Consider the following 26,780-nt stretch of genomic DNA (forward strand, 5'->3'; position numbering starts at 1 on the left):
ATCAGGATATGGGAACTGGACCCGAACTCTGCCTGGCTTTGACAGAAGCAGCAGTACGTCTAGGGTTAATTAACATGCTGTGATATCCACAAGAACAACTGATATCATTTGAACAAAACACTTCTTTATAAACTGCTAAAGACATATTCACATCAGGACACAGACTGCTTCAAGAATGAAATCGGACTTCTGGGTCTCATCTCAGACAGTACTTGACTTCTGGTCTTGAGAGAGGTGTGGGAACTTTTCCTGGAGAATTCTTTCTTTCTTTTTCTGTAAACTTTCCTTTCTTGCTTTAATGCGGGCTTGTTTCTCAATTCTCAGTCTAGAATAAAAATATAACAGCAACTTAGACAAAACCCCCCCCCCCCATTCCTCAAAGCGTGCCCATGCCAACTATAAAAGCCAGTCATGCCAGCAGTACTGGCGTGTATGAATCAAGCTTTAACAGCGTCACTACAAACGCAAAATAGTGGAGGTCAAACCACCTCCATACGGTACCCTCAGAAACTGAAGGGAAGCAATGCAGCAGAGTTCTCCAACCACCTGCATCTTGACTAGGTCATAAGTGTGGACAGACTTCAAAGCTCAGGACAAACACCAGAGGCTGGGAATGAGCAAGGTGTTAGGGGACAGTGAAGTTGTCACTGGTGAAGGTGTGGCTGTATTCTGGAGAGACAGAGCTAGCGTACAGTTTTGAAACAATGATAAAACCTTGAGAAATTAAGCATAGTAGAGAGTAAGGGGCTGTGCTGGAGGAGACACTGAAGAAGGCAGATTCGAAATAGTGCAGGAAGAACTTGAAGGATGGACTGAACCCACGAGACTGGTACTGAAATAAGAGGTGGTTTTAGGGTCCCCACTGCACAGTGCACTCTTGAATGATGATGCGGGGTATGCATGCCTTTAATCCCAGCAGGCAGATCTCTGTCCTAGAATGCAATGGTATAGCAGATGCCAGGGCTATACAGACCCAATCAAAGGAACCAAAGGAACAGGGAGCTGGTTCAGAGAGGAAGATAAAAAGTTCAAATTGATTTTAAAGTTTATTAAACATTTTAATGTAAGTCTGAAATAGCTGGTGATAGGGATCAGCAGGTGGAGCCACTGAGCCCAGACTACAGGAGAGAGCCGCTCCTGCAAGCTGTCCTCCGACTTTCACACAGATCATACTAAGAACAGTATGTATGTGCACACACACGGGCAAAGAAAATTAAGTTTCTTTTCCTTTTTCTTTGGACTAAGTTTTGGGGTAGAAATACCAGTTTGTGAAGAACTTTGCTGAGAACAGAAAGTATCCCTAGAAGGTTTTATCTGCAACAAGATTGCAGAGGTCTTATACCCAGTCCTCCTGCCTTAGCCTCCTCAGTGCGGGGTCCCAGGTGTACCCAGCTACAGGATGCTTCTGTACCGTGGGCACATCTTTCATTCTGACACTGCCGTCTTGCATCTCCCCGTCTCCCTTCTAAGTGCGGCTGTGGGGGGGGGGGGGGGGGAGGGTTAAACTGTCTTTTGTCTGCTTTTGGGGATGGATTCCATGTTGTAAATAGCTTTCAGAAGACCCTTGTCTAGTTCCTTAGGTATCAGCTGCTGGTGCTTGGGCAACTACAATCCTGGAACAGAAGCACCATGTTCTCTGTCTCATGTAAGCTTAGTGCAGAATCTGCCATGGGAAAGGCAGCAGGGTAGGATCCCAGGCTCCTCCCTTTCCCATGGGCCCTGGAATAAGAGCTTGCACTCCACATGGTGCAGTGGATTTTCACTCTTATTTCAGACATACAGAAGTCATACAACTTTTAAAGGGATGCACACCGTTGGCACAGTGATTTTATGGAGGTTAAGATTTTAGATATATGGCTTCAATTTCTCTTTAAACTAGAGATTGTGTTTTAAGTAATGAAAATATATTACTTACGTAATAGAAATCAGGGTGGAAAGAGCTGAGAGCATGCGCCACCTGGTGTAAGGGGCAGTCTGTCATGCGGATGCTGTGCTCACCTGACAAAGTGATCCACATAGGGCATCGCAAAGAACCGCTTCCTGTTGTATCTTTTATTGAGGTACCAAGGTATAGGCCACTGCTTGAATTTGTGCCTGCCAAAAAAGTGAAGTTACTGCTTTACACAAAATAGTTCATACAGTTTTACTTACATTTTTCATTGTTTCCTAATTGGCCTCAAATAAATTAATCCAAATAAAAAAATATTAGAAAATGGGGCCAGTAAGACAGCTAAACAAGAAAGTACGTGCCACCTGCATTTAATCCCTAGGACACGTGTGAACAGGAGCAGAGAACCGACTCGTGCAGGTTCCCTCTGACCTCCACACATGCCACATATAAGCACATACAAGCACACACATAAATAGGTAAAGTAATCAATGTTTTTAGTTATTTTAGAAAATACAGTTCAAATTACATGCTGGAGATTTGTACAACAGACACAGCTACATCCCTTAATCCTTAGAAGAGTTTTTTTGTTGTTTTGGTTTTTTTTCTTGTTTGGTTTTTGTGAGATATGGTTTCTCTGTGTAGCCCTGGCTGTCCTGGAACTCAGTCTAGACTAGGCTGGCCTTGAGCTTTGAGGTCTGCCTGCCTCTGTTGTCCAAGTGTGGACCCACTGCCCAGCTCCTTGGAAGAGCTTTAAGAGAGGTTTTGGCGATTCCTTTTTCTGTGTTGGATTAGATGGTTCTTGACTAGACGGCTGGAATTCCACATCAAGTGAGAAGGTGCTGTGTAAGGTTTGGGACTGTTCGATACCTCAAGCCTCAACCTTGCTGACTCCCATTGGGTGCTACATGGCGGGCTATGAGTTAGTTTATCCTGGCTCCTCAGAGTCGATGCTGACAACCAGATCCTTCCCTGGAAAGAGGTATGCTGTTCACTACTTGGCCCAGGGCTTATCCCAATGCCCGTGAAACAAGCAAACTGACCTTGCACTCAGAACTTCCAAGTCCCAGGTTCTTTGTGGGTAAGGTAGGCAGAGGAGTATCTGAAATCAGCTCTTTGAGTTTTATGATCTGATGTTACATGTGTATAGGCAGATTTTTCTGTCAGAAGTATCTAACTTTTACGAAATTCTGGAAAGGACCCACGATTCACAAAGACAAGAACACACGGGATGAGTTGTGTGGTCTGGAATTTAACAGACAGCAACCTTGGTGCACAGTTTGTGTTCTAGGGGATGGGAAGGAACTTCTCTTCTTTACACAAGATCTCTAAAAGAGCCAAAGGGAGGATTTCTTTTTTTTCCTCGAGCAAGGGTTTCTCTGTAGCTTTGTAGCCTGTCCTGAAACTCACTCTGTAACCAGGCTGGCCTCGAACTCACAGAGATCCACTTGCCTCTGCCTCCTGAGTGCTAGGATTAAAGGCCACCAACACCCAGCCACAGGGAGGAGTTTTAAAGGTACGGAGAGGGATAACAAGTCAAGCGATCTCTGCTCTTGGAAGTCACAGTGTAATCATGTACCAGATAATTCGTCCGAAGATGTCCCTTCTCCAGGCACCAGGTCTTGCTTTCTCCTGACCGGTCTGAAGAAGCCGCAGAGCATCCTCCCTCTCCTGGACAACTTTATCTAAGGCATCCATGGAATCAACAACCTGAGGCGACAACAACACAGCCAACTTCAGTCATCCTCGACTGCATTCCAGAACTCAAGATTTACAAAGCAGGCGACTTATGACATTTTTATTTAGAAACTGCTCTTTCTACTATTTCCTAGAAAGCCCTTTTGGCACAGGTGTGTGTGTGTGTGTGTGTGTGTGTGTGTGTGTGTATGCTCACGGGTGTCTACAGTAGTAGTATAACTTTCTGTAACTTCTCTAAAGTTTTATCATTTCATTTCTTTTTTTTGGTTTTTCGAGACAGGGTTTCTCTGTAGCTTTGGAGCCTGTCCTGGAACTAGCTCTTGTAGACCAAGCTGGTCTCGAACTCACAGAGATCCGCCTGCCTCTGCCTCCTGAGTGCTGGGATTAAAGGCGTGCGCCACCACCGCCCAGCTATCATTTCATTTCTTAATAACTGGTTACCATGTACCAGCTCTGTTTGGAGCAGACACAGCTCTAATACCATTTGAATGCAGTAAGCTAATGAGACGTATAACAGCTGCTGCCCTTTGTCAGAGCAAAAGACACATCTGTCCCTGATGGACCTGCTCTCCTCACACGCTCAGCAGGCAGGTGCCCTGGCCTGCTTGGCAACTCTAGTTCTCACAGGGAAGAATGTTAGGATTCATTAAGATGCAACAAGATACTTTTCTTCTTCTCCCCTCATATATTATATCCTGACTGCAATTTCCCCTCCCTCTTCTCCTCCCAGTCCTTCCCCCCACCCTTTCCTCTCCCCCAGATCCACCCTTCCTCAGTTTCCCTTCAGAGCATGGCATATCAAGTTGCAGTAAGACTAGGTACATCTCACAAATAACCACTCAGAGTCTTAACATTCATTACAAATGCTTGGCTGATAACAGGCCTGCTACCACCTAACTCTTACATTTAAACCCGTATTTCTTGTCTATGCTTTGCCATGTGGCTCATGGCGTGTCACCTCATTCTCTCCATGTAGTGCTGTAGTGGCCGGGTGGCCAGGTGGCATCTCCCTGACTCTGCCCTTCTTCCACTCAGCATTCTCAGTCTGACTGTCCTGCCTAACTTGATCCTGCCTTGCTATAGGCCAATCAGCTTCTTTATTAACCAATGAGAATAATACACATTCACAGTGTATAGAAGGATTATTCCACAGCATCTCCTCCTGTTTGTCTAATAAAAAAGAAAGGTTTTAATCTTAACAGAGTAAAACTATATATAATAAAACAGTTATTAAGTAAGAATTACAGTTACAATATCTAGTCTATTTGTATTTAGCAAAATTAGAGAAAATACTCTTATTATCTATCTTATCTTGGTGAGTCTAAAGTTTTATACCTAATTTGCTTTCACATCTAAGGAAAACTGTAAGTTTAACTATTTACCTCCATCAAAGACTTCATAAAGGAGTAATGTTACCTAATGACCTGGACAGTCACCCAAAGTTCTTATGTAACATTGGGGCATCCAACTCTGGCCTACAGACTTTCCTGTGAAGCAGGGAATTCTGCTGGACTGTCCTACCTTTCTGTAATGTGACGGCTGATGGCCTACAATGGAGCCAGGACAGGCCTGGAGGGCCATCTGAACTCTACTGAGGTTGGCCATCCACAGCTGCTGAGTCCACAGAGTACCACATGTTTACACCAATAGTGTGACTCAGCACTACACGATCACACCAATGGTGTGACTCAGCACTACACGATCACACCAATAGTGTGACTCAGGACTACATGTTTACACCAACAGTGTGACTCAGCATTACATGTTCACACCAACGGTGTGGCTCAGCACTACATGTTTATATCAACAGTATATCAACAGATGTTCAATGTTCAAAGTTTTGACTTTAGAGCATTTTGGATTTCAGGCTAGGGATAATCAACTGATATCCCTAAATTAAAAACAAAAACAAACTAAACCAAAACCCCCCCAAACTGGAAATACTATTGGCCCAAGTTTATCAAAAGGAACACTTATCAGTACATACCAAGCAGGTATACCTCACTCAAAGCAAGCCTCCTTCAAAGAGACTTTTTAGTTTACAAACTTTACTCGGCAGAGAATTCAGCCCAGCTAATCTATCCACCTCACCATGAGAATCAAACAACCCCAACTAAGGGAACGGGCCATACTCTTCAAATACAACCCTGTCGTGAAATATAAAAACTGAATGAATCTCTGGATTAAGGGGTTCACAAAAACAGAAAAGGCATGATCCAGGATTCTCTTGCTGTAAATGATATTGTTAAGATACTCTATATGAGGGAAATAAGGCCTATGGATTATATGATCACATCAATGTTCATTTCCTGACTTTAGAAGTATGAAATGATTATATATGAAATGGTATTTGGAAATGCATAATTAAATTTTGTGGACAAAGGGGCATGAAATGGACTACTTACTTTCAAACAGTCAAGAAAAATGGTGTGTGGGGAGGTGGGGGGGATAGAATACCACACTGTGAATAGGAACACATGTAATCAGGGTGAAGGCTGCAAGAAGTCTTTGTACTGTTCATACAATCTCTGCACATCTACTACTACATGAAATCAAGTTTGAAAACTCACAATCAAACCCAATTCTCACGAAGTCATGATAACCGAGAGTTTGTTTCTCCTGTCTGACTCCTGCAGGTACACCATGTCCTGCCCTCTGGGCAGTGTGGTGAGAACTGACTAGCGGTGGCGGGAAGGAGGGAAGGGAGCTGAGGCGAGGCCCTACCCCGCAGCAGCGACAAGGCTCAGCTCTGCTCTCACTGACTACAGATGACAGGAAAATCAAGTGCTGACCTTTAAAACAATCTGGGATGGGGGGTAGTAAAACCACAGAAAAGCAAAAACAACAAAAAACTGCACACTTAAAAAAATGGGTCAAGTTATTGGTGAATGGGCAAACTGGAGGTAGAATGTGCAATGGGGCAGCTGGACACCAACTCAGCGCCATACCACATGGCTGCCACAGTTCAAGAGACTTACCATAGGGCCTGGCAATTCTACTCCCAAGATAAACAAAATAAATCCCCATCTGCAGGCTGGAAGCTGCCACTGAGAATGAGACAACAGGGGGCGTGGCACTTACTGGGGGGGGTGACGGGAAACAGCAGGGGGCGTGACACTTGCTGGGGGGGCGGGAAACAGCAGGGGGCGTGACACTTGCTGGGGGCGGGAAACAGCAGGGGGCGTGACACTTGCTGGGGGGTGGGAGACAGCAGGGGGAGTGACATTTGCTTTGCGGGGAGGGGGGTGGGAGTTAGGGGGCGAGGGTGACTGCACTCTCAAGAGAAACTGCTGGAATGGTACATACAGCTCTGTAAATTTGCTAAAGAAGCACACTAATAGAAAAAGGTTTGAATGTAAGAACCATATACTCGTTCCTTTTAGCTTTTACCCTGTCCCACAAGCCTACCTTTTCTAACCGCTCTGGACTTGGCATTGGCAATCTCTGTCGCTTGGCCTCCTGCTCTAGAGTCAGAAGCATGTTTCTTTCCTTCAGAAGGACATACCTGTACCAAACAGAAAGCCATGATACTATTCTATAGTGATTTCTTACATCAAAATTAAAAGCCCCAAGTCTTTTTTAAAAAATATTTATCTTTTTTAAAAAAAGATTTATTTGCTTACTATGTATACAGTATTCTGCCTACATGTATGCCTGCAGGCCAGAAAAGGGCACCAGATCTCATTACAGATGGCTGTAACCTTTAGAGGAGCAGGCATTGCCCGCCATACCACAGGTGAGGAAGAGGACGAACATCTGCTGAGGGGCTAGTTCACACCGAGTGCTGAGCACTTCCAATCTCTTCACAGCCTTTGGAGTTGGCACTACTCTCTCTAATGAAGATAGTTCAGTCAGGAATTATGATCATGGAACACAAGGCAAGGTCTGGATTCCAATCTCAGATCCTCTGTATGAATTCTACCTCTGGCCTGCAATGCCATGCCAATGTGACTTACTGGGGAAAGGAGACGACAGGTATCACAATAGTTAAGGGGGACATGCGACATCTCCTTGAGAGCTGTGTGAGTAAGGAATGGAAGCAGCTTCCTAGTGACGGGACTTAGGATAGAAGGGGACAAGCCAGCAGACTCTAAAGCACTGACCTGGCTGAGCTGGGGAAAGGGGCTCTGTGAACACCCCAGTTTCAGAATTAAAGCAGTAACTGTGGAGGGCAGGGTGAGCGAGACAAAGGAGCCCAGAACTTTACACTAGGGTCTACAGTCCTGGGAGAGGGAATGACAGAAGACACTGGCTTTAGCACAGCAAGTGCTAAAACAGCCCTAAGTTCACCTTTATTGACAACTCATAACAGTGCTTTAACTAAAACTCACTTTTCTATAATAAATAAGCACAGCATGAGCGGTTTTTGTAAACACTATGTAATTCTTTCAAATTGGGATGAAAAATTAAATGTCTACCAGAATGCCAAACAGATAACAGTCATGAGTACAATAGGCTGAGTAATGGCAGAAAGATGAGGTGCTGGGTAGCCATTACTGCACTGGCCGCTGGGTAGGCACTGCTGTGCACTGACCGCTGGGTAGCCATTACTGCACTGACCACTGGGTAGGCACTGCTGTGCACTGACCGCTGGGTAGCCATTACTGCACTGACCACTGGGTAGGCACTGCTGTGCACTGACCGCTGGGTAGGCACTGCTGTGCACTGGCCGCTGGGTAGGCACTGCTGTGCACTGACCGCTGGGTAGCCATTACTGCACTGGCCGCTGGGTAGGCACTGCTGTGCACTGGCCACTGGGTAGGCACTGCTGTGCACTGACCGCTGGGTAGGCACTGCTGTGCACTGGCCCCTGGGTAGGCACTGCTGTGCACTGACCACTGCTGTCAAAGAGGCACAGAGGTCTACTGACTGAAGAAGTCAAAATCACACATATATGATGTGAAACTTCCCCCAAACAAGTATGGCTTAAACAAAATAGCTATGGGCTAAATACTAGAATGTAACCTTAAGTCTCAGACTTACTGGGGCCATGTGCCTACATTCCCAATTAATGTCTCCTTTGACACAACCCGCCGGGATAATAGGCTAAAACCCTAGGCCATGAAATGGAATAAAAAGGAAGGCAGAAGTTTGAATGATCTGGCCCATGGTGAGACTTTAGTTGGAGATATTATCTTCTGAATGTTCTTTTAGAACAGGCAGAAAGAACCCTGTTTGAATTGGCACTCTCCTGTTGTTTTGTTTAATATTTCCAGTTTTTAATGCCTTCCAAACAAACAGGGTGGGAAGAAAGAAATGGGAGTGTATTTACTACAAAAGCTCTGGATCTCAGGAAGTACAGATTCCACTTGTTGCAGATGTTTCTTTCTCAGTTTTGTCTTCTCTGTGTGCATATGGTTTATATTAAAGACTCCACATCTTGTTAAATGGTTGACTGTTTATTGCCTTGAAACCTATTCAGCCTCTTGTTGCTCCTAACTGTGGTTTAAGGCTCCTAGGAGCTGTAGATAACAGAGTTCATTTTAAAAAGTAGGAGGTGAGTCACCTTTTGAACTGTAAATACAAGAAAGTGTCTACAAGACCTTTATATGATTTCTGTCAGCATTTATATTAAACAATAAATTAACAAGGAAAGAAAAAACGGAAGGCAGTGTGAATGTAACTGACCAACCAGTCCCTGGGTCTTTCCCGAGTGTGTTTCTCAGCACTACTGATTTAATGGTATCAGTCTGACTCTTACAGCACACTCGAAACTGTGCAACTGCCACACACACACACACACACACACACACACACACACACACACACAGCTCATATGCTCACCCACTGCACCAGGAAACAAATCATTTTGTCCAATTGTTTATCACAAGTGTAGTTTTGACCCCACTGTTAAACTGTAACATTTCAGCATGCAGAACACCCACCAAAGTTTATGTAAGTCTTCATTACTTTTGTTCCTTAGCTGCTGGCAGGTCCATGAAGCTCCTATGAGAATGAGAAATGTGTAACATTAAATGATGCTTCTAGCTCTATGCCCCTGGCTGATTATCCACTCTCGAAATCTGTTTCTGTATTTGTAAAATATGGAACGGAATTATACTAACATGACTAGAATTCAATTAAGTAACATGAAAATATCAGCAACATGACAGGCAACAAACAGCATTCAAAGGCTGCTAATATTTGTGTCAAATGCATTTCCTTTCCTTAAATTATTTTTAATTATTCATTACAAATTATTTTTAATTATTATTTTAAAAAGTGTCAAATAAAATAAACCTAAACCTCTATTAGTTAACATTTTCAAAGTACACTTCTTTTAAACATTCCACCAATCTGTTGAGGAAATATTATTATTTTTTTGGAAATATTTTTTTTTCTTTTTAAAAATTTATTATGTATACAATGTTCTGTCTGCACATATGCCTACATGCCAGAAGAGGGCACCAGATTTCATAGATGGTTGTGAGCCACCATGTGGTTGCTGGGAATTGAACTCAGGACCTCTGGAAGAACAGCCAGTGCTCTTAACCTCTGAGCCATCTCTCCAGCCCCTGGAAATATTATTTTTATTCAGTAATGAGACTGACCTTTAAAATCCAAAGTAAATTCTAATAAAACATCCTAAACTGGATAATCCTAGGATGACGGACGGCTCAATCAATTAATACAGACGATTCTAAATAGTTTACCAGATTTGACCTTTTCTTCCCCCCAATTCTTTGGGTCATCAAAAAATTCTTCTAGTCCTTTCCTTGACAACGTGGTATGAAGTAATTTACACTGGAGAAAAGATGTGACATGTGTGTTCTTATGCAACAAACTAAGGGGAAACCTGCAACAGAACACAAGTAAGTAATGGTTAGAGTTTATAATGCTCAGATTTTATAAGCAAGAAACATTTATTACAATGTCAAAAATTCTACCCAGTAATTTGGTCCCAAAAGCAGTAAACTTCTAAAATGTGTTAGAACGTACTTTTATTGTACAGATCCCTACCCTACAGTTTCAGGGACAACATATTTACACAACACATATCTTCTTTTAATTTACTATTAATGTATGTGTGTGTGAATACACACACTCATGTGCCAGGACACACATGTAGAGGTCAGTCCTCTTCTTCCGCCTTGTTGAAGCTCTGGTTTCTGCTGTCTGGCTGAGTGCGCCAGGCCAGCAGGCATGAAAACTCCTGGGTGCCTCCTGTCTGGGCACAGGAATGCTGGGGCCGCAGATGGGTGCTGCTGCACCCGGCGTCTGCTGCGAAGATCTTTGGGGTCAGGCTGAGGTCAACATGCTTGAATGGCAAGCACTTCACCTCCTGAGCCATCTTGCTGGCCCCCACAATTACATTTTAGAGTAACATTTTTAGGTGCTTCCTCCACTACAGCAACTGAATCTATGAACGCATCAAAACCATTGCGAAAGTCAACTCTGCAACATCAGAGAGGCACAAGCCTTCTCCTTTAATCCAGTAATTCTGTATCTAGAGATTGTCAATATCAGAGAAGGGAGCTCACAAACTAAGATGGCCACGAAGGAATTAAATGTGATATCAAAGAGTTGTTAATTACATAAACATACAAGAAAATTACTAATTATTGTACCACTGCATGAAAATCTTACGTAGTAATTTAGAAGTTATGTTTCTAAAAATATTTAATGACTGGTAAAATGACCTAAAAACAAAATAAACGTGAAATGTGTCTCAAGTGCCATCTTCTGAACCTAGGGTGTTTACTTAATTTGACTGTTTTTGTGTCTACCACTGAGCTACATCCCCAACTCTTGACTTGAATCCAATTATGATGAAATAATCAAATGGAGACATATTCTAAAAAAAATTAAGAAAAACCCTAATCCTACCCAAAATGCCAGTAATCATGACAAAGGAAAACAGAAACATACTGGATTAATGGCAACTAGGTCAATAAATGATCCTTCATTGGATCCTGAAGAAAAGAATGGAGACGAAGAAACAGAAAGAGAAAGAATGAAGAAAGGAATTATTAGTGCAATTTTTTGATTGTATGCTAACTAACAGCAGTGTATTCCTGAGGGTGATAACTGGGTCATACTTAGTAAGGAAATGTCCTTGGTTCTACGTTTGAAGTTTGGCTTCTGTCAAACAGCGCAGGAAAAGGAGTAGAAACACAGGGATCTTGAAAACGTGACAGAATGCCAATGACTTGGTTACTTGGTGAAGGGCACACGGTTACTGTTTTACTCTAAGAACTTTTCTGTTGTTCTGGGGGCATTAATGGCAAACAAAGCAAGCACACCTGCGACATTAAAGAAGAAATGGCAACGTGTCATCTGGGAGCGCACAACCGCCTCTACCATCTTCAAATACTTTGCCTCTCTGCGTGACAGATATTTATTTTATTAAAAAACACATAACAGTTACTTCATTAAACATTTAAGGTTTATGTATATGAATGTTTTCCTTCAGATGTGTGCACCATGGTGTGTGGCTGATGCCTTTGGGTCTCCAGTTAAAGATGAGCCACACAGCTGCTAGGAACCTAACTTGGATCCTCTGCAAGTATAAGTTCTCTTAGCCACTGAACCCCAAATTATTTTATTACCTCTCTAGCTCCAATTTATTTCATTGTCAGGGGAGAAAAAGACAATGGAAGACGAAACTATTCAAAGTTGTCACCCTGATCAAGTTACGACTCTGCAAAATTTTTAAAAAGCTAATTTCCGAAGTTAGCGTTAATAATACCGAGCATAAAAGAGGCACAACAGCTGCGTGTTGAGCCGAACACAGGTTGCTTCCTTCAGTTTAATCTGAGGTACCCTATGTATAAAACTCGGCTCATGTACGCAAATGTTCAAGATGAGCAAGCTGCCTTTTCGCACAAACCCCTCACTTCTCTGTCACTGACACTTAGTACCTGCCGGACAATCTGTGTTCGAAACCGACGGTGCAGATCCGTTCGTCTCACACCCGGCGACGCCTTCCGTTCCAGCTCGACCCCTCGGAAGCGTCTGTCCCGACCCAGCCATCCCCAGCACAGCGCCCGAACGCCCCCAGGCCGGTGGACCCGCCACCCGCGGCGCCCGATCGCCAAGGTGGACGACTCCAAGGTCACGCTGCACACTCTGCAACAGGCGCCCGAGGGCAGGAGGTCATCCCTTCTTTCTTCACTTACCCGGGACGAGCAGGAGCCTGGGGACTTACTAGGGAACCCGCAGCCTTCAGGAACGCCGAGACTCTTCTACAAATACCCACTACACTGGGCGCAGCCATGTTTCTAAAGCAGGCCCACTGTGCCGGTGCCCACAATGTCACTTCCGTTGCTGCGTGCCGACAAGTGAAGCAAACGCGAACAGGTTTTGCCCTTACTAAACATGGCCGTCCTCACCGCTTCCACCCCCAACCCCTTATCCGCCGTAGTGCTTCTATCCGCCCTCTCCGCGCTCCCCACCCACGACGTCATCAGATCTGCCCGCGAGCGCCCATACGTGAAGCGAACAGGAACCAGCCGCTGCCCTTACTCAACATGGCCGCCGCTAACTTTTGCCCTCACTGGTGGATTGTCCCTCCCGGCTCCCGTTGCTCACCCCACTTCCTCCCCTGCCCGGAGTAGCCATGGCGGCCATGAGCCTGCTGCAGCGGGCTTCGGTCACCGCGCTGACAGCGCTGTCTTTCCGCCGTGCTGGCGCTAGACTCGGAGTCGGAAGCTTTCTCACACGGAGCTTTCCGAAGACAGTCGGTGGGTGCAGGCCTCGGAGACGCGGGTGAGAGGTGGGAGGGCTGTTTCCAGGTGACCTTGGGGACCTCCGAGCGGGGGCGCAGGGATGAACTTGGCCTGGGGTTTCTAGACGAGGCTGAGGTTTCTAGACTGGCTGTGTGAGGGAGGGGCTGCTGCAGAAATCCGATGGCCTTGTTTTAGCGTGCAGGAAGCACAATGTCACTCACCCTGCCGGCTGCTGCTTACTTGCGGCCAGGCCAGACCGGCGTAGAGCTGCCGTCCGCGTCTCCCAGGGCAACACATACTTGTTATTGACCAGGTCTCGGCTAGAGAGACCGGAGTTCCGAACTTCCCACCCTCAGTCCCCAGTTCCCCAGTGCTGGGTCTGCAGGCTTGCGCTGCAGCGCCGGGCTCACGGCCGAATCTGGATAGGTGGCGCCTGCGGCTGGTTCTAACCCGCGGGTAGACCGAAGTGAAGGCTCGGATGATGCTCATAGGCACGAGTGTAAAAAGGCACCACCAGGTGACAGCTGCCTTAGGCACAATAGTAACTTCCTGTGGAGCCCACGACGTTTTAGAAGGCCACAAAAATATTGTGTTTGTTTTTTTAAAAGACTATAGTGTTAATGATTGTGTAAATGCTAAGTTGAACCCAGATTGTGTCTGTTGTATGTTAATGCATCGGTAACTTTACTCTCTGGCAGTGCTTCTCAACCTGTGGGTTACGACCCATTTCACAGGGGTCTCCTGAGATCATTGGAAAACACAGATACTTACATTACAATTCATAACAATAGCAAAATTACAATTATTTTATATGGCTAGGGGTCACCACAACATGAGGAACTGCCTTAAAAGGTTGCAGCGATTGGAAGGAGCCGAAGAGGACTAAAGAGCTCAGGGCTCAGGACAGTCATAGTGAGGGCCTAGGAACCTGACCCAGTTCCTTCTGCTTTCTAGAAGTGTAAACGTGGTTTTATTTAGTATTCGATCTGTTTTCTCTCTCCAAAAACTGAAAAATAAATGCAATGTTATTTTCCCCTCATTTTACAAAAGAGGAAACCGATTTAACTAACGTTAAAAATAATTTGCCGTTCTACTACATTAGCAATAATGGTGGTGATATTTATTGAGTGTCTGTTAACTGTCAGGCACCGTTTTAAGTGTTAATTCATTTCATCCTCTTGGTCAGAGATATAATGTTTATTTGCCTTGTACAGTACAGAGAAATGAAAATTTTACCCTGAAACCAAAAGCATTCTCTCCAGTCTCTAAACATCTTGTCCCGTTTTGCCCTTTCTCTCCCAAGTTAAGTGGCATCATTATGTAAGGAGGCAGTATGCATAGGGACCTTCTGGATTATGCTGGACAGGATCAGTGCTTTCAAAATTGCCAGCAGGAATTTAAGCTTGATGCAATGTCCATGTGCTAACACTACTTGGTAAAATCTTTTTGCAAACCATTTTTTCTTATTATAAATATCCTCAGATATCCAAGTGGAGAACCCTCAAATTCTCCCCCAAAGAGGGCTTGATGCAGTCTATCCCAACTGAAGACTCCAAGTTCCTCTTTCTGTACTGTTCCCTACCCTTGTGGTCGCTGATCCTTCTGATGAGAACAGGGAATGCCCAGTAGCTGCTCATTCCAACCGTAGCTGTCTCACCGTATCACTGCTTTCCCTAGGCGTCCTGTGCCTTTGTCTCCTGAAAGTCTTCGTCTCTTCCACCATTTCCTTGAGAATCACAGAAAGGTTGTTAAGCCCCTCCCCCGTCTTCTCTTCTCTGGCACTAGGCCGCCTCGATGGAAATCCTCGTTGCAGAATTTAGACTCTCCGTGACCTTGAGGGCACACCTCTTGGTCCTGCTCCTTCTTCCTTATCTGGAAGATGATCTTCGTAGACCCTAGGGCAGCTGCGAAAGGCGGAGTAGGCGACATTTCTGGCACCATGCGCCTGCACCCGTGCATTAGTCTTTTCAAAACAAATCGTAAAATACAGCATGACATTTGCCCTTTTATTTTTTTCATACTGCTGATGAAATACAAGCTTTTGCATATGCAAGTCAGCTGAGTTCTTTCCCCTGGGCTGCATCCGTAAGCCCTCTTTTTCCTTTCTCTTTATATATTTTTGAGACAGAGCCTCACTAAGTTGCCCAGGCTGGTCTTGAATACACTCTGCCTTGCAGGCTGTCTGTAGTCAGACTTTTTTTTTTCCCACTTGCCAGTTCCCAAATAACCGACACGGAGACTTATTAATTATAAAAGCTTGGCTCATAGCTTATGCTTGTTACTAACTAGCTCTTATAACTCAAATTAACCCTTTTATTTATCTGTTTGCGGCCACATGGCTCATGGCTTGTTACCTCATTTTGTACACGTCCTGCTCCCTCTGCATCTGGCTGCTGACTCTCAGACTCCACCTTCTTCCTAGAGCCCTCCTAGTCTGACCTTCCCACCCTGTCTCTTCTGCCCAGCTGTAGGCCAGTCAGCTCTTCATTAACCAGTGACAGTAATGCATATTTACAGTGTACAAAGATTGCTGTATAGCATTGAACCTGCGATGCTCCTGCCCCAATCTTTCAAGTAGCTGGATTGAGCATCTGAGAGGTGTAATTCCAGTCTAAGGTCTTCCTGCCATTGAAGCTGTACCTTTGAAGGGAATATTGGGGCATCAGCCCCTCCTCTTCCTTTCTCTGCTTCCCGGCCACTAGAAGATGAGCAGTTTATGCTGCTATATACTCCCCATCATGCTTTGCCACAGGCTCAGCCAGCAAGACTTCCAGCTTATGAATAGGAAATTCTGAGGCCCTCTCCATTCTAAAGCTAATGTATCACAGATATTTTTCAGGTAGAGGAAAGCTGACCAACAGATATATGGACAAAGTACTGTGAGCTAAGACAAGGAGTAGTAAAATGAAGATAATCATTTTTAACAGGCAGAGTTGGCAGAAGTAGTGGATGGGTTTTCTGGTGTCTGGATGTGGGACTTTTGGGAGACCTAGATGTTGAGAGAATGGGGCCGAAGGCATTGAGGACCTAATTGGGGTGGAGGAGGGCCTGGACACAAAACTGAAGTGCCTATACATGTAGAGGTCGGAGGGCAACTTGTGGGAATCAGTTCTTCCACTGTGTGGGGTCGGATGACCAAACTCAGGTTATCAAGCTTGGCTGCAGTGTCCTTCCCTTCTGAGCCACCTCACCAGCCCTTCTTAGAGTCATCGCCAGTTTGTCATTAGGTGATGAAAGACTGACAGATATAAGGATGGGGACTTAGATTTTTAGACCAGATAATTAAAATGGTACTTTTATCTGAGAATACAGAGAAAGACAATGAATGACCAGTTTTTGATTGTTTGAAATGCAAACAGAAAGTTGCTACATTGTCTTGATATCACTTATAGTCAGCAAACTCTAAATAACTTTCCTGAGTGATTCACATATTTAAAACCATTTATTGGAGGGGGCTGGAGAGATGGCTCTGTGGTTAATAGTGCTGATCTTCTGGAAGACCTGGGTTCAGTTCCCAGTACACACATTGCATATCTTAAAGTAGCCTTTAACTCTAGCTTCTGAGGGACCCTGTCTGGTGTTCTCTGTTGTGTGGGCCATTCAAAGAAGGATAATTACCCCAGAATGTAACTTTAGGCTCTCTGGCAACAGGGAGGAACAGTTTCTGTGAACTGAACCTCAAACCTCTGTTCAGAATCATATTTATTGATTGTACAGAAAGGTTGTGTTTGGGGTCCAACAAGTCCCTCATACCAAAGCCCCTTAGATCTATTCTTTATGTTCTCTGAAGGAAACCATCACACCCCTGCAACTTTGGTCCTTATTGTGTACTGTGTGTGGGACCCAGTATTCAAGGTCTCCAAGTGTTCCCGGATAGTCATGTGACCAGTGTCATGCAATGGATGGAAAATGTCTTCAAACAACCCCATAAATCATAGAAAACAACCACTGTTCTCTACCATTATTTCTTCAAGGTCTAGGTACCTTAAACAAACATTCTACTGTTACCCTAAATACAGTGAGAAACAATTGTTACATTCTAATGTTTACCGTAGGTACAATGACTCTACTAGATTCCCACTACAGGACGCCATGTCTCTTACCTCCATTGGCAGCTGCATTCACCTGCATATACCCACACACACTTTAAAAAAAAATAACAATTTAAAAAGTCATTTATTGAAGACTTAGTCCTGTAAGCTGTGCTTGTTCTAATGTTTTCAGAATATGAGCAGATGGCCCTCCCACTTCAGCAAACAGAGACCTCAGAGCTGTGGGAAGTTGACTACTCTCAAGTAGTCAGGACGGCTGGTGGGAGTAGCAGTCATCAGGCATATTTAACCAAATGTAATTGTTAAACAGTTGGGTAATCATATTAAGAAAGAGAAAGCAGTTCACTTTGCTAACCTCATTAATATTCCTCTGATGCAGCCAGACCAAGCTTTCTTCCACTGTTCTTTTAGGGGCATGAAACACTGGTACAGGTGTCACTCACCCACCGTGCGCCCCGCCCGGTTGGCTCGAGCTTAGATCTCCTCCAGCCTCTGCCTCCTAAGTGCCCGTTGTTTGTTTTGCGTTTGCTCTACAGCTGTAATGATCGTTCACTGAAGCTGCATATAATTTAGTCCTTCCTCTTCTCTGGTTGAAAGAGAAAGGTGGACACTGGGAAAGTAGCCTAGAGGTCTACACTAGATAGGCAGGCAGCAGGAAGGGTGAGACACGGGCCTGGCTTGGGCTCTGAAGCTCCAGGGCCCATTCCCAGTGACACGCTTCCTCCAAGGACACTCCCAAAGCATTCAGATATGAATCTATGGGAGCCATTCTTGTCCAAAGCACCACACTGTCTGTACCCACTTAGGTCATTCACAGGAGTCTAGATCCGGGGCTTTTGAGAGATCCTTTGGATGGATTGCATTTTTTTTTTTTTTAGGCTAACTATAGCTCTCTGTGTTCACTTACTTGTCAGCGTTCACAGATCCAGCCAAGTATGGTTTGAAATATTTAGAAAAATAAATTGCTCCTATAACCCCTTTTCTTGTTATTATTCCCCTAACAATACAGTGTAGCAATGGTTTACATGACATTCACTGTACTCAGTATTATAAACTTAGAAATTAGAGTATATAGGAGAATGTGTGTGGGTTCTTGTGCCGATGCCATTTTATTTAGCATTCTTAATCATCTGGAGATTTTCGTATCCATGGTACCCAGAACTAGTTCCTCATGGATGCTGACACCAAAGGACAGTTGTGCACATCCCTGGGCACATGGCATATCAAAGGGAGCATGTCATCTGATGGAACAGCATCAGCTTCCTGCAGGATATGTTCTGTGGTCCTAAAAGGCGGGCGAAGTGGGGGAGCAGTTCTTGCCACTGAACATGAATAAAGGGCACCGTTCTTTCCTACGTCTTACATCTTCGTAGTATTGCCATCTAGGAATTTCAGGGTTTCCTTTGCTCTGATGGGTGCAGTTGCTTCAGTGGGAATCTGAGCAGAAGCATAGCCATCCCCACTGAATAACAGTGGTTCTTCTGGGCTTGATGGTGTCTTGTCAGTCTCCATGGGACAAGAGCAGAGAAGGGGTTCAGGAGGCACACTCCGCCTCCACTTATCTCCAACAAGGCTGAAGTCATTCCAAACCTTTGATTTGAGGAGGAGGACATTCTTAGTCAGAGATGACTTACAAATGGATTTTGTCACGGTATGATGGGTGAGGTTTAGCTTGGTGGTGGAAATACCTGCCTGGCATATGCAAGACCCTAAGTTTAGCCTAACGCGCACACAACACACACACACACACACACGATAGAGTGTGTAGTCTGTAATAATCAAGTTTCTGCTAGAGATTGGAGTAGACACTGCCAGTCCTGTCTGTCTGTGTTGCAGCAGCTTCCTGCCCTCCATGTTCTTGTGCGAGGAGGTGTTGTTCACCTTTGTCTTTTAGGCAGCTTTAGCATGTTCATTTATTGTCGGGAAGGCAGAGGTTTGCAATTTGTTAGGAGCGTCTGCCTTTCCTGCCTGCTTCTAAGGTACACTGAGATGATTGCTCGATGCTGCTACAGGAATTGAGCTGAGCAGCGCTCTGTAACTGTGGAACACTTACCAGCATGTGTGAAGACTGAGCTTCACCTGGTACTGCTAGAAACGAGAAGAAAATAGCAGCAGCCAGTCAGTCTTTGCAGTGTGCCCTACCCATTCTGATGTGCAAGCAAAGCACATTTACTCACAACGTCCCAGGGTTTCCTCTGCCCACCCCCTGCACGAGCCCTGTTAAAAAGTCTCACATTTCCAGCTCCTGTGCGGCACAGTGGGGACCATGGCAAGAGACTGTTCGTCATCAAGCCTACTTCATACTACGACACTCGCTTTTTGAGGTTGCTGGTAAGTTGAAAATGTTCTTAACTACAGAATGTTTGGGGGGTTCCATTTCAGAGACGTCTTTCATTTTAAAATCACTTTTCCCTCTGGATGCTGAGATTGTGTAGTAAGGTCTTGATTTGCTGCTACATTTTAAAAAGTTAATTAGAATCTTTTCAAAGCAAGGGTTCGTGTTGACTACAGACCAAGTGCCAGCCATTCCTGATGCTGGGGATGGGGTCTGAAGTCCCAAGTGTGTTTCCTCTTCAAGTATAAAAATAAATCTGCAAAAGACCCACTGGAAGATTTCTAGTGAAGCACCTCTATTTTAGGATGTGATTTTTTAAGAAATTTATGCTATTTGAGTACTGATTTTTTAAGGGAATATTCTTAATATAGCAGTAGCACAAATAATCCCACTTATTTAGAATGCTACTTGTGTGTATCTCATCGTCTTAAAGAAGTAACAACCAGAGGCTTAAGAATGGAGGCTTGTTTGGACTCTATCACTGCCCCTGAAATGCCTGAGACTCCCCCTCCCCACTGCTCTCACTGCTTCTTCTCAGTCCTCTTTTTAAAAATTGACACAGGACCTTGTGTTATCCCAGACTGGCCTCAAACTCACTATGTAGCCAAGGCTGACTCAACTCCTGTTCTCCTGCCTCCACCTCCTGGATGCTGGGTTCCCAGGTGTGTGCTATCATGGGCATGAGTGTCTTCTTACCATGACCAACTCCGGTGACATTCCGTGGCTGACATGCTACTGTTTCCATACTTTGTCCCAATACAGACAAAATGTTCCTTTTTTTTTTTTTGAGACTGGGTTTCTCTGTAGTTTTGGTACCTGTCCTGGAACTAGTTCGTGTAGACCAGGCTGGCCTCGAACTCACAGAGATCCGCCTGCCTCTGCCTCCCGAGTGCTGGGATTAAAGGTGTGTGCCACCACCGCCCAGCTCAGACATAGTATTCTTTATTGCATTGCTTTAACCAAGAAGTCAAAGGTCATTTCACATATATTGTATTGTACTAAATAGTTGTGTTTAAGAACTAAATCAGAGAGAGGAAAGTAACAGAAATCAGTGATTCTGATTCCCAAATTGACATGTTTCTTTAGTAAGGGTATTAAGGAAATTGAATGATGATAATTTCAGTGTGAGAAGTGGGAAAGATCATGAGAAACTGTTTTCTTTTTCGTCATAGAAATTCTACATTATGTTGACTGGGGTTCCAGTTATGATTGGCATAACGCTGGTGAACATATTTATTGGTAAGTACATCATCTAGGCTCACTCCACGAAATGATAACATTTGTAAACATATACACAAGTTTTTAAAAAGGAAATTATGAACATTTCTATTAGTTACATTTGTCACAGACAGTGTAAGGAAGGAAGGTTCATGTTGTCATGGTTTCAGAGAGACACTGGTCTGCCATGAGGTGGATGCTGGAGTGGGAAGGCACCAGGAAGCAGGGGAAGCTTTCTGGGACCAGGGCAGTCTTGACCTTTAAAGGTTGCTCTTAGTCACTAGGTCCTCTCTCCAGCTCTGGGAACTTTAAAATAGCACGTGAGCCTGTGGAGACATTTCTGTTGTTGTAGGGAGCCTGTGGGGACATTTCTGTTGTAGGGAGGCCACTTGTTTGTTTCCCAGCCGCCTGGCAGCTCAGACCTGAAATAACCACACAGAAACCATATTATTTGCAATACTGTTTGGCAGAAATAAGCTTAAGCTTATTTCTGGCTAACTCATATTTTAATTTAACCCATCTCTATTAATCTGTGTATCACCACATGGTTGTGGCTTACCAGGTTAAGTTCTGGCATCTGTCTCTGGTGGGGCTACATGGCTTCTCCTGGCTCTGCCTTCCATCTCCCAACATTCAGTTTAGTTTTCGCCACCTACCTCTGTTCTGCCCTGCTTTGCTATAGGCTCAAAGCAGTTTCTTTATTAACCAATGGTATTCACAGCATACAGAGGGGAATCCCTCTTCACATTTCTACAGAGGAGGTGGCTTCTGAAGCCTCATCTTCCTTCTCCCTTGTCCGAGCCACTGTTTTATTGCTGTGAAGCAACACCATGACCACAGCCACGCTTAGAAAAGAAACACTGAATTGAAGGCTGCTTACAGTTTTGTAGGTTTAGCCCATTATCATGGTGGGTGCATGGGGCAGACATGGTGCTGGAGCAGTAGTTGAGAGAGCTACATCCTGATCCATAAGCAGAAAGAGAAGCTGTGTCTGGTGTGGACTTCAAAACCCAGCCTCCGTGATACACTTCCTCTAACAAGGCCACACCTCCTTATCCTCCCAATCCTTTCAACAGTTCTGTTCCCTGGTGATGAAGCATTCAAATAGATGGCATGGTGGGGGGCGTTCTTATTCAAACCACTACATTTTCTTTTCCAGAATCAGCCTTGACAAGCTGGATCAGGGAAATAGAGTAACAGTGGGAAAGAGAGTGAAAGAGAGGAGACAGACAGACACAAACACACAGACAGACAGACAGACAGTGACAGGCACTGACTGACTGAGAGAGAGAGTATTAAGCTTCACCTGAGTCTCTAACATTGAATACACACTAAAGGTCTTCTGAGCAGTGTCTTAAAATGCTGAACTGTAGGAAGAGGCTGGTCTTTTGTTTTCGAGTTGCCCAGACCCGAAATAATCACACAGAAACTGTATTAATTACAATACTGTCTGGACAATAAGCGTATTTCTAGCTAGCGCTTATATCTTAAATTAACCAATTTCTGTTAATCTGTGTATCGCCATGTGGTTGTGGCCTACTGGCAAGGTTCCATCCGGCATCTGTCTCCTGCAGCAGCTACATGGCTTCTCCCTGACTCTGTCTTCTTTTCTATCTCTGCTTAGAATTCCCGCTTTGCCCTATTCTGTGTTGCAGTAGGCCCAAAGGAGCTTCTTTGTTAACCAATGGTATTCATAACATACAGAGGGGAATCCTACATCACTGAATTATTTTGAATCTTAGAATATTCTGTCTGGTAGATTTACAGAGGAGCAAAAAGTAAAAACAAACAGTGTGTCCTTTATTATGTCTCGTTATTTAAGAACAAAATGGGAGGCTCTGCTGAGATGTTGGAGGTCCCGTCTTACACTTAGAAGATGGATAAAAGCTCCTCCCAAGGGGACTGATCTTCCCCCGGGAATTAGCACATTAGAGGAAGCAGCCCTTGGAACCATGAGAAGCTGGCTGCTGACTGCATGAAGAGCTGGTATGGAACTGGTGACTGTCAGTGCTAACCTGGGGTCATCATCATTTTTTCTCACTAGGTGAAGCTGAACTCGCAGAAATCCCAGAAGGCTACATCCCAGAACACTGGGAGTATTACAAGGTTTGCATAGCTCTTTAGAATTCTTATTGGATAGCTTATTAATGTTGTGGTAAATGTCTTAATTAGGCAGTTATGACATAGATTTTCAGGTTTTTACATCAAGTAGATGGTGCATTTTAAACATAAAAATTCTTTTTTAGATATTTTATATGACTGGGTGTTTTGCCTAAATATATGAATGTTCTCCACATGTGTGCTTGGTACCTGAGGAGTAACCTGGAGTTACCACTATGTGGATGCTGGGAATTGAACTCAGATCCCCTGCAAGAGCAGCAAGTGATCTAAACTGTTGAGCCACTTTCCTAGCCCACAATATTTTTTAATTTTTTTGTAAGTAAAGATTCTTGGTACCTTTTCATTAAAAAATTATGTTAAGCCTTATAAGCTAAATTAAATCTGCTTATTTATGCAGTCTGGTGGAAAGATCTTTGCATTTGGATCAGTAGCCTCTGGTCTGCCCCCTGCCCTGCCCTGCCCTTAAGCTGCAGCCCCAAGTGCAGTGTGAAGGGAGCACACAGACTCAGAACTGAAGCAGACTGATCAAATGCTACCATGTTGGTGCTTATCTCAGACGTGGGGCAAAAGAGTGTGAACCTAGTGGTGGACATGATTTTACACGTGTGAAAGTTGTTGACATACACAGCAGTCAACCAGAAAAGCAGACTTCCTTCAGAAGGTAATTGATTCTAAACAAATTTTCCCTTAGCACCCAATATCAAGATGGATTGTACGAACTTTCTATGATTGTCCCGAAAAGAATTATGAAAAAACCATGGCTATCCTCCAGATTGAGTCGGAAAAGGCTAACTTGAGGTAGGAGAAAGGGCTGGGAGGGTTTACTAGATCATGAGGCTGGGGAGAAGGTGTGCCTGGTGGGAGGGAGGCCTGCATTGACCACTAGGGAGATGCTGGCTCATATTGAAAGGAATGTTCTCTCTCTGATAGTTATGGGTATATGTCTCTGTGTGTGTGTTTATCACGTGTGTGCAGGCCCTGGGAGGCCACAAGAAGGCATCAGATCTTCTGGAGCTAGAGTTGCAGGCCCTTGTGAGCCAGCAGATGTGAGGCAGTAGCTATCTCTCCAGCCCTGGAAAGGACTCTTGAATAAGCTACTCTGTGCACACAGCACCCACTCCACATGTCTATAGCGATTAGAAACTACCGTAATGCAACCCTTTTGGGCCTGTCTCTAGAGGAAATGCTCGTGTGATATTACGTTACATCGGTGCAGTTGGCTAGCACCTCCAGGGTCTGTTTCTGCCTCCTCAGCGTTGGAATATGAGCCCAGATGATTTTACATAGGTTTTGAGATTGAAATCACATCCTTGCAAGGCCAGCTCTTTACTGACTGAGCCACTTCCTCAGCCTTGGGGGTTTTGTTATTTTGTTTTTTGGCTGTATCTTTTTGTTTTGTTACTTTTTTTTATTTTTATAAGAACTTTCTACATGAGTACTATATTTGCATCATTTCTAGTCCCCTCAACTCTCCCCCTCCACTCCTCAAATTTATGAACTCTTTCTTTAATTATGATAGTTACCCATTTTGTGTAATTATATTTAGAAGAGTAGGAAAGAAGGATTGTATGTAGTTGTTTTTAAAAGTGGAGTAAGTATGCTCTCAGGTCACAGGTACAGAGGCCTATAATCTCATAGTTAGAAAGGTAGGCAGTGCCTACGAAGTTGCCCATTTCTGCTCATAAAAAGATTAATTTGTGTATTTTGGAGGGTCAAGGGTTGATAGTGAAGGGGTGGCCTTGGATGTATCGTAGGCAAGGCTTCTTGTGTAGTCCAGATCACCCAGTTCAAGAAGGTTGAGTTTGGCACTGAGAGTTGAGGATGCTTTTCTTGGCTCTGATTTTTCCCTTCTGATTTAATAACTGAATGTCCCATGTAGGCCACTCAGGTGCTGGTGAGAGAGACTCCACTTCATGTGGAGAAGTTGCCTTTCCCAACAGTGATAGCAGAGACAGTAGGCCCTTCACGACGGGGGCATATCACCCACAGCACAGGACTCTCACATTGGTAGGCATTCTGTAGCCAGCTGTGCTAGTGTTGAAAAGGTGGGAAGACAGACAAGCATTGTCACACTGCCATGGGGCAGGGCCTGTGCGGAGACCTGATCAGTGTGAGTGAGGCTTTTAGTGTAGACGTGACATGGGCAAAGTCAGGGGTCCCTGACTTGGTAGAGGTGTAGTGGTTGTCTGCCACTGTGACTCTCACGTGGACAATGATTGATTAAATCTGTAGCTTGGATTGTTGGATCATTTTCTTTTTTATTAAATTTTTAGTGTATAAAATAATGGCTTTCCTGATGGCATCTTCATAAACATATTTCATTGTGCATTAATCATCTTCACCTCCCATTTACCTTGTCTTATCTGCTCTCCTCTTTCCTGTTGATCTCTTCCTGTCCTCCTTCCTCCCTCCCACTGGCCCCGTGCTGCCCCCGATAGTTCTCCATCTGCCTTTTATCCTGTGTATATCTGTGTACATCAGTGTGTATGAAGTCTGGTTCCACTTAGGAATCCAAACACAGTATGCTCGTCTGGCTTTGCCATTTAACATGATGATCTCCAGCTTCATGGGTTTTTCTGCATATAGCATGATTGCATTTTTCTTGTGCACATGCGCCACGTTTTCCTATCCGTTCATCTGTTGGTGGACTGCTAGGCTGCTTCCGTATCTTGACTGTTGTGGACAGGAGCATGGATGGTCAGCTGTGTGTCTGGCGTGCTGACTTGGACCCATGAGCAGTGTGACTGTGCTGTGGTGGTTCTGTTCTGTTTTCTGAGGAGCCTTGCGCTGACTGCAGTGGTGGCTGCACTGCCTGTGTCCATGCTCACGCACGGTTCCTGTTCCCTGTGTTCCAGGTTAAAGGAGCAGGAGGTCCGAAGACTGATGCGGTCCCGGGGTGACGGGCCCTGGTTCCAGTACCCAACCCCCGAGAAGGAGTTCATTGACCATTCTCCAAAAGCAACTCCTGACAACTGACCGTCCATTTGTCTAAGAACAGCATGTTCTTTCTAGTAGAAAGAAATGAATAAATATTCTGTATTTTTGCTCTGGTGCACACTACCTTCCTTGGATGTTTCTTCGTGTGGTTCAGGTGTTGTATTCCATGTGGGCTTCTCAGCTTCATCTGTTGAGATTTATGGGGTGGTAATAAGAACTGGAGATCCCGAACACTGTTGATAAACTGCCGAGTTCCTTGTCTGGCAGGTGAAGTGCAGCGGTCCTGGGAATGTTCAGGACCTGCAGTTGTCTGTGTACTGCATTGCAGATGGCGGTTATTCAGGACTACTTGGATTTCATGAGAAATACTGAACCAACCGCATAAAAATGTTAGTGCCACAATAAACAGACTTTAGCAAACTAGTCTTGCAGTGTATGAAGTGACATCTTGCTTTGTTCTGGGCGTGTAGACCACTCTTTTTAGAACTACAAACACAGGCACAGATGCAGATGCACACGACCACTTTCTTAGTGCGCTGTTCTGTAAAGGCTGCACACGTGAAGCCCTGGGTGTGGTCTCCTGAACTCATGAGGTGTGAGTGAACGCTGCAGGGCTGTGGTCCCCAAGCCTTCCCTGCCTGCTGACCATGGCACCAAAGCACTGCCTTTTTCCAGAACCGCCATGTCGAGTCCTCTTCTGTTTCACAGGCGAGGAGTAGAGACTTCAGACATGCTCGACGTTTCCTTTTTCCTTCCAGGGTTTTTATCTTTAAACTCAGGACATGCTCTCTTTGCATCTGTCATCATTCTTCATGACAGTAAAGCGAACTCAGATTGTGTAGATTCAGGTTCTCCAGGTGCTG

General features: G+C 44.6%; 2 protein-coding genes across 2 annotated transcripts; one reads left to right on the top strand and one right to left on the bottom strand.

The window, feature by feature from the left end:
* Window positions 1-104: 104 nt before the first annotated feature.
* Window positions 105-12,964, bottom strand: Mrpl47 (mitochondrial ribosomal protein L47). Its single transcript, XM_038346958.2, has 7 exons — window positions 12,706-12,964; window positions 10,240-10,382; window positions 9,472-9,532; window positions 6,995-7,091; window positions 3,468-3,598; window positions 1,999-2,094; window positions 105-325 (listed from the first exon to the last, which is right to left on the bottom strand). Exons 1-7 carry the CDS (start codon window positions 12,801-12,803, stop codon window positions 202-204), a joined length of 750 nt encoding a protein of 249 aa, XP_038202886.1. The 5' UTR covers window positions 12,804-12,964; the 3' UTR covers window positions 105-201.
* Window positions 12,965-13,080: 116 nt separating this feature from the next.
* Window positions 13,081-26,040, top strand: Ndufb5 (NADH:ubiquinone oxidoreductase subunit B5). Its single transcript, XM_038346960.1, has 6 exons — window positions 13,081-13,269; window positions 19,549-19,637; window positions 20,814-20,880; window positions 22,904-22,965; window positions 23,672-23,778; window positions 25,836-26,040. Exons 1-6 carry the CDS (start codon window positions 13,146-13,148, stop codon window positions 25,954-25,956), a joined length of 570 nt encoding a protein of 189 aa, XP_038202888.1. The 5' UTR covers window positions 13,081-13,145; the 3' UTR covers window positions 25,957-26,040.
* Window positions 26,041-26,780: the final 740 nt, after the last annotated feature.

This window comes from Arvicola amphibius, chromosome 11 (genome assembly GCF_903992535.2).
Source record: "Arvicola amphibius chromosome 11, mArvAmp1.2, whole genome shotgun sequence".
Lineage (NCBI taxonomy): Eukaryota > Metazoa > Chordata > Mammalia > Rodentia > Cricetidae > Arvicola > Arvicola amphibius.